The sequence below is a fragment of the Oncorhynchus mykiss genome, chromosome 13, assembly GCF_013265735.2.
Source record: "Oncorhynchus mykiss isolate Arlee chromosome 13, USDA_OmykA_1.1, whole genome shotgun sequence".
Lineage (NCBI taxonomy): Eukaryota > Metazoa > Chordata > Actinopteri > Salmoniformes > Salmonidae > Oncorhynchus > Oncorhynchus mykiss.
Genome location: NC_048577.1, coordinates 5,584,730 through 5,595,851, shown reverse-complemented (window position 1 = coordinate 5,595,851; position 11,122 = coordinate 5,584,730). Strand labels below are relative to the sequence as shown.

The 11,122-nt window shown below is 50.5% G+C and overlaps 1 protein-coding gene across 2 annotated transcripts; it reads left to right on the top strand.

Annotated features, from left to right (window-relative positions):
- Nucleotides 1–291: 291 nt before the first annotated feature.
- LOC110517601 (transmembrane emp24 domain-containing protein 1) lies at nucleotides 292–10,798 on the top strand. 2 transcript variants are annotated; one of them, XM_036939955.1, is made up of 7 exons: nucleotides 292–671; nucleotides 5,476–5,573; nucleotides 5,816–5,900; nucleotides 6,031–6,132; nucleotides 6,421–6,588; nucleotides 10,570–10,604; nucleotides 10,662–10,798. In XM_036939955.1, the coding sequence occupies exons 1-7, from the start codon at nucleotides 474–476 to the stop codon at nucleotides 10,675–10,677; spliced, it is 702 nt and encodes a 233-aa protein (XP_036795850.1). In that variant the 5' UTR covers nucleotides 292–473; the 3' UTR covers nucleotides 10,678–10,798. The 2 variants fall into 2 exon arrangements, with proteins under 2 accessions (XP_036795850.1, XP_036795849.1); XM_036939954.1 differs by having other exon boundaries at nucleotides 293–671; nucleotides 10,570–10,703.
- Nucleotides 10,799–11,122: the final 324 nt, after the last annotated feature.

Sequence of the window (11,122 nt, the reverse complement as noted above, 5' to 3'; positions counted from 1 at the left end):
TGATAAAATATTGATTTTGGCCTTTACTCCGAAAGCCCATAGAAACGCATTGAATAACACATTCATAAGTGGCATATAGGACAGTCAAACAACAAATAATAAGAAAAAAGGTTTTGAAGTGTCTATCCTAAATCGAGGAGAAAAAAAAAACAAAAAAAACATCTGGTAATATATTAAATGACATGTACACATTTGTAGCGCTTTTGGGGGGTAGAGAGAGGCACAAAACTTAGTTCATAACTTATTTAGAACGGGGAACAAAATGAACGTCCCCAGCAAGGATTCCACCCTCGGCGATTGGTCCCGCAGTGAATCAGTCATACGGATATTCTAGCCAATCGTCTGATCGGAAAAGTTCAACAGATGTTGCGGAACATAGAAACACGCTATTGGAAGTTAGCTAGCTAGCCAGGATGATAACGTAGCTAGCTATCATATTTCAGCACATCGAGGAAGCTAATTAATTTATCGCCATGGACACACGTCGGACAGCAGGACGAGGCAGCACCACATGTGTTTTCATGGCGTTAGTTGTAGCGACGTGTCTTGAAACCATTCGTGCTTTCGGCCACAGTCAAGACAGCGAATTCACCTTTATCTTACCAGCCGGAAGAACCGAGTGCTTTTTCCAAACGGCTGCGAAGAACGTTACCATGGAAGTGGAGTATCAGGTAAACTAACTAGTGGGTTAGCTGTCTAGTGTGTGCATTGGCGAGCAACAAAAGATCGCAACGCAGAAGTTAGCAGGCTTGTAACGTTAGCCAATGTAAACACGATACAGTCCCAGAAAAGGCTAGCTGTGACAATGATGCTATTCTCAGTTCGCCTCCCGTGATGACTAACTACAGCAGCAAGCTAGTCGCGCCAGATAACGTTATCTAGCTAACTCGCTAGTTAAGGAGAGAGCCACAGCAGCAGCAAGCTATCTGGTTGTGCCCTTTCGCATGTATGCTGTGTATCTTTGGCGCCCAGGGAACAGTGGGTTAACTCCTGAGAGGGGTACATTTGCTCGTTAAATAGTGTTTTATGAATGTCTCTCTCTCCATCTCTCGTCTTCCACTCTACAGAGATTTAGCCAGTGTAAGTGTTACAAATACATCCTACCCAGTGATGTAAATACATCATTATAAACTGGGTGGTTCAAGCCCTGAATGCTGATTGGCTGACAACCGTGGTATATCAGACCGTATACCACGTTGGTAACCAGTTTATAATAGCAATAAGGCAACAGAGGGTAGGGTAGCTAAGGGCTGTGTCCAGGCACTCAGCGATGCGTCGTGCATAAGAACAGCCCTTAGCCATGGTATATTGGCCATATACCACACCCCCTTGGGCCTTGTAGGTGAAGTGGTAGAATTAAGCAACATCTTGACACAAACGGCTCCAACAACTCTCTCAATTAGGTCATATCTATCAATATGTGTCTTCGTTCTATAGGCTAGCTAGCCTATCTGTACCAGTCCGTCCACAGAGGGGAGGGTAGCTAGCCTGATCCCAGTCCGTCCACAGAGGGGAGGGTAGCTAGCCTGATCCCAGTCCGTCCACAGAGGGGAGGGTAGCTAGCCTGATCCCAGTCCGTCCGCAGAGGGGAGGGTAGCTAGCCTGATCCCAGTCCGTCCGCAGAGGGGAGGGTAGCTAGCCTGATCCCAGTCCGTCCACAGAGGGGAGGGTAGCTAGCCTGATCCCAGTCCGTCCACAGAGGGGAGGGTAGCTAGCCTGATCCCAGTCCGTCCACAGAGGGGAGGGTAGCTAGCCTGATCATAGTCCGTCCACAGAGGGGAGGGTAGCTAGCCTGATCATAGTCCGTCCACAGAGGGGAGGGTAGCTAGCCTGATCCCAGTCCGTCCACAGAGGGGAGGGTAGCTAGCCTGATCCCAGTCCGTCCACAGAGGGGAGGGTAGCTAGCCTGATCCCAGTCCGTCCACAGAGGGGAGGGTAGCTAGCCTGATCCCAGTCCGTCCGCAGAGGGGAGGGTAGCTAGCCTGATCCCAGTCCGCCCGCAGAGGGGAGGGTTGCTAGCCTGATCCCAGTCCGCCCACAGAGGGGAGGGTTGCTAGCCTGATCCCAGTCCGCCCACAGAGGGGAGGGTAGCTAGCCTGATCCCAGTCCATCCACAGAGGGGAGGGTAGCTAGCCTGATCCCAGTCCATCCACAGAGGGGAGGGTAGCTAGCCTGATCCCAGTCCGTCCACAGAGGGGAGGGTAGCTAGCCTGATCCCAGTCCGTCCACAGAGGGGAGGGTAGCTAGCCTGATCCAGTCCGTCCACAGAGGGGAGGGTAGCTAGCCTGATCCCCCCCCCCAGGCTACAGGGTGGCTCCCCCCCAGGCTACAGGGTCCCCCCCCCCCCAGGCTATCCAATACTAGAGAGCTATATAAGTGCACACTTCAGAGGAGTAGAGATTATTGGGTTGCAGGCAGCTCTAGTCTGTTTGTTCAGTGGGAGAGTCCCTGTAGTGGAGTTTACAGGCAGCTCTAGTCTGTTCAGTGGGAGAGTCCCTGTAGTGGAGTTTACAGGCAGCTCTACTCTGTTTGTTCAGTGGGAGAGTCCCTGTAGTGGAGTTTACAGGCAGCTTGCCACCTATTCAACTCAAGCATGTGTGTGTGTTGTGTAACCCCTCTCAGGCAGTGTGTGTATTGATGTGTAACCCCTCTCAGGCAGTGTGTGTGTGTTGATGTGTAACCCCTCTCAGGCAGTGTGTGTGTGTTGTGTAACCCCTCTCAGGCAGTGTGTGTGTTGATGTGTAACCCCTCTCAGGCAGTGTGTGTGTGTTGTGTAACCCCTCTCAGGCAGTGTGTGTGTGTTGTGTAACCCCTCTCAGGCAGTGTGTGTGTGTTGTGTAACCCCTCTCAGGCAGTGTGTGTGTGTTGTGTAACCCCTCTCAGGCAGTGTGTGTGTGTTGTGTAACCCCTCTCAGGCAGTGTGTGTGTTGATGTGTAACCCCTCTCAGGCAGTGTGTGTGTTGATGTGTTACCCCTCTCAGGCAGTGTGTGTGTTGATGTGTTACCCCTCTCAGGCAGTGTGTGTGTGATGTTGTGTAACCCCTCTCAGGCAGTGTGTGTGTGATGTTGTGTAACCCCTCTCAGGCAGTGTGTGTGTGTGTGTTGCAGTGTAACCCCTCTCAGGCAGTGTGTGTGTGTTGATGTGTAACCCCTCTCAGGCAGTGTGTGTGTGTTGATATGTAACCCCTCTCAGGCAGTGTGTGTGTGTTGATGTGTAACCCCTCTCAGGCAGTGTGTGTGTGTTGATGTGTAACCCCTCTCAGGCAGTGTGTGTGTGTTGATGTGTAAGCCCTCTCAGGCAGTGTGTGTGTGTTGCAGTGTAACCCCTCTCAGGCAGTGTGTGTGTTGCAGTGTAACCCCTCTCAGGCAGTGTGTGTGTTGATGTGTAACCCCTCTCAGGCAGTGTGTGTGTTGATGTGTTACCCCTCTCAGGCAGTGTGTGTGTGTTGATGTGTAACCCCTCTCAGGCAGTGTGTGTGTGTTGATGTATAACCCCTCTCAGGCAGTGTGTGTGTTGTGTAACCCCTCTCAGACAGTGTGTGTTCAGCACTAGTGAAGGACTGAATGTTATGACATACAACCTTGTCCTGTAATGTCAGACTGTTCATGTGTAGATGGGTTCTATGTGCCAGTAAGACTCACATATACAACCTTGTCCTGTAATGTCAGACTGTTCATGTGTAGATGGGTTCTATGTGCCAGTAAGACTCACATATACAACCTTGTCCTGTAACGTCAGACTGTTCATGTATAGATGGGTTCTATGTGCCAGTAAGACTCACATATACAACCTTGTCCTGTAATGTCAGACTGTTCATGTGTAGATGGGTTCTATGTGCCAGTAAGACTCACATATACAACCTTGTCCTGTAATGTCAGACTGTTCATGTATAGATGGGTTCTGTGTGCCAGTAAGACTCACATATACAACCTTGTCCTGTAATGTCAGACTGTTCATGTGTAGATGGGTTCTATGTGCCAGTAAGACTCACATATACAACCTTGTCCTGTAATGTCAGACTGTTGATGTATAGATGGGTTCTATGTGCCAGTAAGACTCACATATACAACCTTGTCCTGTAATGTCAGACTGTTGATGTATAGATGGGTTCTATGTGCCAGTAAGACTCACATATACAACCTTGTCCTGTGACGTCAGACTGTTCATGTATAGATGGGTTCTATGTGCCAGTAAGACTCACATATACAACCTTGTCCTGTAATGTCAGACTGTTCATGTATAGATGGGTTCTATGTGCCAGTAAGACTCACATATACAACCTTGTCCTGTAATGTCAGACTGTTCATGTATAGATGGGTTCTGTGTGCCAGTAAGACTCACATATACAACCTTGTCCTGTAATGTCAGACTGTTCATGTATAGATGGGTTCTATGTGCCAGTAAGACTCACATATACAACCTTGTCCTGTAATGTCAGACTGTTCATGTGTAGATGGGTTCTATGTGCCAGTAAGACTCACATATACAACCTTGTCCTGTAACGTAAGACTGTTGATGTATAGATGGGTTCTATGTGCCAGTAAGACTCACATATACAACCTTGTCCTGTAACGTCAGACTGTTCATGTATAGATCGGTTCTATGTGCCAGTAAGACTCACATATACAACCTTGTCCTGTAACGTAAGACTGTTGATGTATAGATGGGTTCTATGTGCCAGTAAGACTCACATATACAACCTTGTCCTGTAACGTCAGACTGTTCATGTATAGATGGGTTCTATGTGCCAGTAAGACTCACATATACAACCTTGTCCTGTAACGTCAGACTGTTCATGTATAGATGGGTTCTATGTGCCAGTAAGACTCACATATACAACCTTGCCCTGTGACGTCAGACTGTTCATGTGTAGATGGGTTCTATGTGCCAGTAAGACTCACATATACAACCTTGTCCTGTAACGTCAGACTGTTCATGTGTAGATGGGTTCTATGTGCCAGTAAGACTCACATATCTAGAAGAACAGCCATGTTTGTGTTTTGTTTTCCTTGTGTGATGACGTAGGGGTGTGAGAGTGTGTGTCCATCTGATTTCAGTTGCGATACAGGGGACAGAGAAACAGTTGACACAGAACCTAGTTCCTCCACTATGGTGTAGAGATTAGGCCTATCTGATAGGGGGTCGTCTGCATCCCTATTCCCTATGTAGTGCACTACCTGTGACCAGAAACCCTATGCCCTCTCGGGAGCATGGAGGTTCAGACAGATGATAGAAATGTGTTGTACAGAAACTGTCAGAGAGAATAGGAGATCCTGTCAGCTCTATTTTCTCTATTTCTACCTGCACCATTCAGAGGGGTTCACGTCACTGAGTACACATCCTGTTTTACTCAGGTAACATGTTTCATATCCTAGCTCTCTGACGTGCAGTGTGACTCATGTCTATAGCTGTTGTAAAAGTACCTTTCTGGTGTGTGTGTGTGTGTGTGTGTGTGTGTGTGTTCCTCTCTCCAGGTGATAGCCGGTGCAGGTATGGATGTAGATTTCACCATTCTCTCTCCTCACGGATTCCAGCTCATCTCTGAGTTCCGCCGCTCAGACGGAGTCCACATGTCAGTACCGCTGCTTCTCATTGGTCCAATCTCCACGCACAACATCTCTTCTAGTTCTGCGATTGGTCTATTTCTCTGCTTCTGTGATGTCACAATTCAACCTCAGATCAACCTGTGTCTTTTGTCCTCGCTCTCTCCCCTTCCCTCTCTTTTTGGTCTCTCCCCTTCCCTCTCTTTGTGCCCACATCTCTGATTGGTTGCTTTCTCTGTGTCAGCGCCTCTGATTGGTTGTTTTGTTCTAGTGTGGAACCCACGGAGGAAGGAGACTACCAGATCTGTTTTGACAACAGCTTCAGCCGCTTCTCTGAGAAGATGGTCTTCTTTGAGGTTTATTTATATTAATATATCTTTATTAATTGGTTGATTTGATTTACTGTAAGTTGCTCTGGGTAAGAGCATCTGCTAATTGAATCAAATGTAAATAAAGATACTATAAAGTGTTTGTGTAAAAACGCAGGTCATCATCGAGGGACAGCCGGGCGACGTGGGCGGGGATGACGAGTGGGCGGGGCTTGGAGAGCCTGAGAGCCTATTGGAGTACAAGCTGGAGGACATCAGGGTGAGTAGGCTATTGGATGGATGACCATGTCTTCAACAACTGAACGAACACAGTACCTTTCCTCTTTTCAAACTCCCCCTCTCTCTCTTCCTCATCACCCTCTCCTTCCTCCTCCTCCCCCTTCCTCCTCTCTCTCCTCTCTCCCCCTCCCTCCTCTCTCTCCCCCTCACCTCCCTCCTCTCTCTCCCCCTCCCCCTCTCCTCTCTCTCCCACCCTCCCCTCCTCTCTCTCCCACCCTCCCCTCCTCTCTCTCCCCCTCCCCTCCCTCCTCTCTCTCCTCCCCTCCAGGAGTCAATAGACTCAGTACACCGTCGGCTAGAGAGAAGTCGTCAGATGCAGACGGTACTGAGAGCGTTTGAGGCCAGGGACCGTAACCTGCTAGAAGACAACCTGTGGAGGGTCTCCTTCTGGTCCTGTACCAGTCTCATTGTAATGCTGGGGGTCGCACTAACTCAGGTAACACACCCCCACACTAGGACAACCTGTGGAGGGTCTCCTGGTCCTGTACCAGTCTCATTGTAATGCTGGGGGTCGCACTAACTCAGGTAACACACCCCCACACTAGGACAACTTGTAGAGGGTCTCCTGGTCCTGTACCAGTCTCATTGTAATGCTGGGGGTCGCACTAACTCAGGTAACACACCCCCAAACTAGGACAACTTGTAGAGGGTCTGCTGGTCCTGTACCAGTCTCCTACTTACAGACCTGCCAACCTGCACACATTTTCAGGTCAAAGTATGCTGGTACAAATACCTACCCTAAAATATGCAAAAAGATGCTTCTAGTGGGCACATTGATTAGTTCAGCTTCAAAAACATCAGAGGACACGGGCGAGGAAAAAATCTCTAGCTCCCCGCTTGATCTCCGAAACAGTAGTAGATGTGAGTTCATTGACTAGCAAGGAAACACGTGTTGTGTTGTGGTAGGTCGGCGGTGCAGTGTGTCGGCGGTGCAGTGTGTCAGCGGTGCAGTGTGTCAGCGGTGCAGTAGGTCAGCGGTGCAGTAGGTCAGCGGTGCAGTAGGTCAGCGGTGCAGTAGGTCAGCGGTGCAGTAGGTCAGCGGTGCAGTAGGTCAGCGGTGCAGTAGGTCAGCGGTGCAGTGTCAGCGGTGCGGTGTGTCAGCGGTGTGTCAGCGGTGCGGTAGGTCAGCGGTGCGGTAGGTCAGCGGTGCAGTGTGTCAGCGGTGCAGTGTGTCAGCGGTGCAGTGTGTCAGCGGTGCAGTGTGTCAGCGGTGCAGTGTGTCAGCGGTGCAGTGTGTCAGCGGTGCAGTAGGTCAGCGGTGCAGTGTGTCAGCGGTGCAGTGTGTCAGCGGTGCAGTGTGTCAGCGGTGCAGTAGGTCAGCGGTGCAGTGTGTCAGCGGTGCAGTGTGTCAGCGGTGCAGTGTGTCAGCGGTGCGGTGTGTCAGCGGTGCGGTAGGTCAGCGGTGCGGTAGGTCAGCGGTGCAGTGTGTCAGCGGTGCGGTAGGTCGGCGGTGCGGTAGGTCGGCGGTGCGGTAGGTCGGCGGTGCGGTAGGTCGGCGGTGCGGTAGGTCGGCGGTGCGGTAGGTCGGCGGTGCGGTAGGTCGGCGGTGCGGTAGGTCGGCGGGTGCGGTAGGTCGGCGGGTGCGGTGTGTCAGCGGGTGCGGTAGGTCAGCGGTGCGGTAGGTCGGCGGTGCGGTAGGTCGGCGGTGCGGTAGGTCGGCGGTGCGGTAGGTCGGCGGTGCGGTAGGTCGGCGGTGCGGTAGGTCAGCGGGTGCGGTAGGTCAGCGGTTGCGGTAGGTCGGCGGTGCGGTAGGTCAGCGGGTGCGGTAGGTCGGCGGTGCGGTAGGTCAGCGGGTGCGGTAGGTCGGCGGTGCGGTAGGTCGGCGGTGCGCTAGGTCGGCGGGTGCGGTAGGTCGGCGGGTGCAGTGTGTCAGCGGGTGCGGTAGGTCAGCGGGTGCGGTAGGTCAGCGGTGCGGTAGGTCGGCGGTGCGGTAGGTCAGCGGTGCGGTAGGTCGGCGGTGCGGTAGGTCGGCGGTGCGGTAGGTCGGCGGTGCGGTAGGTCAGCGGGTGCGGTAGGTCAGCGGTTGCGGTAGGTCGGCGGTGCGGTAGGTCAGCGGGTGCGGTAGGTCAGCGGGTGCGGTAGGTCGGCGGTGCGGTAGGTCAGCGGGTGTGGTAGGTCGGCGGTGCGGTAGGTCAGCGGGTGCGGTAGGTCGGCGGTGCGGTAGGTCAGCGGGTGTGGTAGGTCGGCGGTGCGGTAGGTCAGCGGGTGCGGTAGGTCGGCGGTGCGGTAGGTCAGCGGGTGTGGTAGGTCGGCGGTATGGTAGGTCACTGCGTGATTGAAAACGGACATGGTATATTAAACATATTTAATATATTTCACATGTTTTTGCTACTGAGGAGCAGCCAATTACCAAGCACCCATAACGTCAATAGCAGGGTGTTCAACTCTGACCCTACGAAATATACCACTCCCTGTTTAACCTCCAGAACACAGACCTAACTATAACTCTATATACCCTAGTACAGGGAGTTCAACTCTGGGGAGACGTGGTCCTGGGGTTCAAAATATAATACACAACACACATCACGACCAGAGAGACCTGGGGAGACGTGGTCCTGGGGTTCAAAATATAATACAATACACACATCACGACACGAGAGACCTGGGGAGACGTGGTCCTGGGGTTCAAAATATAATACACACATCACGACAAGAGAGACCTGGGGAGACGTGGTCCTGGGGTTCAAAATATAATACACAACACACATCACGACAAGAGAGACCTGGGGAGACGTGGTCCTGGGGTTCAAAATATAATACACAACACACATCACGACAAGAGAGACCTGGGGAGACGTGGTCCTGGGGTTCAAAATATAATACACAACACACATCACGACAAGAGAGACCTGGGGAGACGTGGTCCTGGGGTTCAAAATATAATACACAACACACATCACGACCAGAGAGACCTGGGGAGACGTGGTCCTGGGGTTCAAAATATAATACACAACACACATCACGACCAGAGAGACCTGGGGAGACGTGGTCCTGGGGTTCAAAATATAATACACAACACACATCACGACAAGAGAGACCTGGGGAGACGTGGTCCTGGGGTTCAAAATATAATACACAACACACATCACGACCAGAGAGACCTGGGGAGACGTGGTCCTGGGGTTCAAAATATAATACAACGTGGTAGCAACACAACATGGTAGGAGAACAAAACATGGTACATGGGCCCAGACAACAGCACAAAGGCAAGAAGGTAGAGACAACAATACATCACGCGAAGCAGCCACAACTGTCAGTAAGAGTCTCCATGATTGAGTCTTTGAATAAAGATGGGTCTATAGTCTACCATTCCTATAGAGGGTCTTCTGAAAACATCATTATGGGATAAAAGGTGTGTTTGATTTGAGCAGTGTGGGGGTCTTCTGCCAACATCATTATGGGATAAAAGGTGCGTTTGATTTGAGCAGTGTGGGGGTCTTCTGCCAACATCATTATGGGATAAAAGGTGCGTTTGATTTGAGCAGTGTGGGGGTCTTCTGCCAACATCATTATGGGATAAAAGGTGCGTTTGATTTGAGCAGTGTGGGGGTCTTCTGCCAACATCATTATGGGATAAAAGGTGCGTTTGATTTGAGCAGTGTGGGGGTCTTCTGCCAACATCATTATGGGATAAAAGGTGCGTTTGATTTGAGCAGTGTGGGGGTCTTCTGCCAACATCATTATAGTGCTAAAAGGTGCGTTTGATTTGAGCAGTGTGGGGGTCTTCTGCCAACATCATTATAGTGCTAAAAGGTGCGTTTGATTTGAGCAGTGTGGGGGTCTTCTGCCAACATCATTATGGGATAAAAGGTGCGTTTGATTTGAGCAGTGTGGGGGTCTTCTGCCAACATCATTATGGGATAAAAGGTGCGTTTGATTTGAGCAGTGTGGGGGTCTTCGGCCAACATCATTATAGTGCTAAAAGGTGCGTTTGATTTGAGCAGTGTGGGGGTCTTCTGCCAACATCATTATAGTGCTAAAAGGTGCGTTTGATTTGAGCAGTGTGGGGGTCTTCTGCCAACATCATTATAGTGCTAAAAGGTGTGTTTGATTTGAGCAGTGTGGGGGTCTTCTGCCAACATCATTATAGTGCTAAAAGGTGTGTTTGATTTGAGCAGTGTAGGGGTCTTCTGCCAACATCATTATGGGATAAAAGGTGCGTTTGATTTGACACACACTAGTTATCACACACACACACTAGTTATACACACACACACACACTAGGACAACCTATCCTCCTATTATAACACTAGTTATAGACACACACACACGCTCACTAGTTATAGACACACACACTAGTTATCACACACACACACTAGGACAACCTGTAGACACACTAGTTACTGATTACACTATACTAGTGTAATCAGTCACTCAGGTAACATCTGTCTCTAACTGTCTGTTCCTCCTCTCTCAGGTCTATACCGTCCGCAGACTGTTTGACGATAAGAGGCGTGTCTGTACATAAAGACACGCCCACTCCGCCACCTCACAGCCACCTGTACAGAGGCGTGTCTGTACATAAAGACACGCCCACTCCGCCACCTCACAGCCAATCAGGGGAAGAGAAGAGAGAAGACGAGGAGGAAGCAGAAGAGTAAATGATCTGCGTCACAAATTGCACCTTATTCCTTATCTAGATCCCATCTCTGGTCAGAAGATGTTGAACCTTTATTTAACCAAGCCAGTTTGGATTTACCTAGAGGCAGAACGACAGATTTTTACCTTGTCAGCTCGGGATTCGATCCAGCAACCTTTCGGTTACTGGCCCGACGCTCTAACCACTCTACCAGCCGCGCCTAGTAGTGCACTGTCTAGGGAATAGGGTGCTATTTGGGACACTCTTTGCCATCTGGGCTCAACACGGTGCCTTTTACTCCCTGGGTGGTGTTCATTAGACACAGAACTAGACAACAGAAATGACAAGAGCTTCTGCCTCCATTTGTCCAATGAGAATGTTCACTTTTTTC

Bases quoted from the DNA above. Each gene is read 5' to 3' on its own strand.
- LOC110517601 (XM_036939955.1), top strand. From the start codon at position 474: ATGGACACACGTCGGACAGCAGGACGAGGCAGCACCACATGTGTTTTC. The intron at 6,133-6,420 runs GTGAGTAGGCTA...CCTCCCCTCCAG, and splicing joins ACAAGCTGGAGGACATCAGG to GAGTCAATAGACTCAGTACA. The intron at 6,589-10,569 runs GTAACACACCCC...CTCCTCTCTCAG, and splicing joins TGGGGGTCGCACTAACTCAG to GTCTATACCGTCCGCAGACT.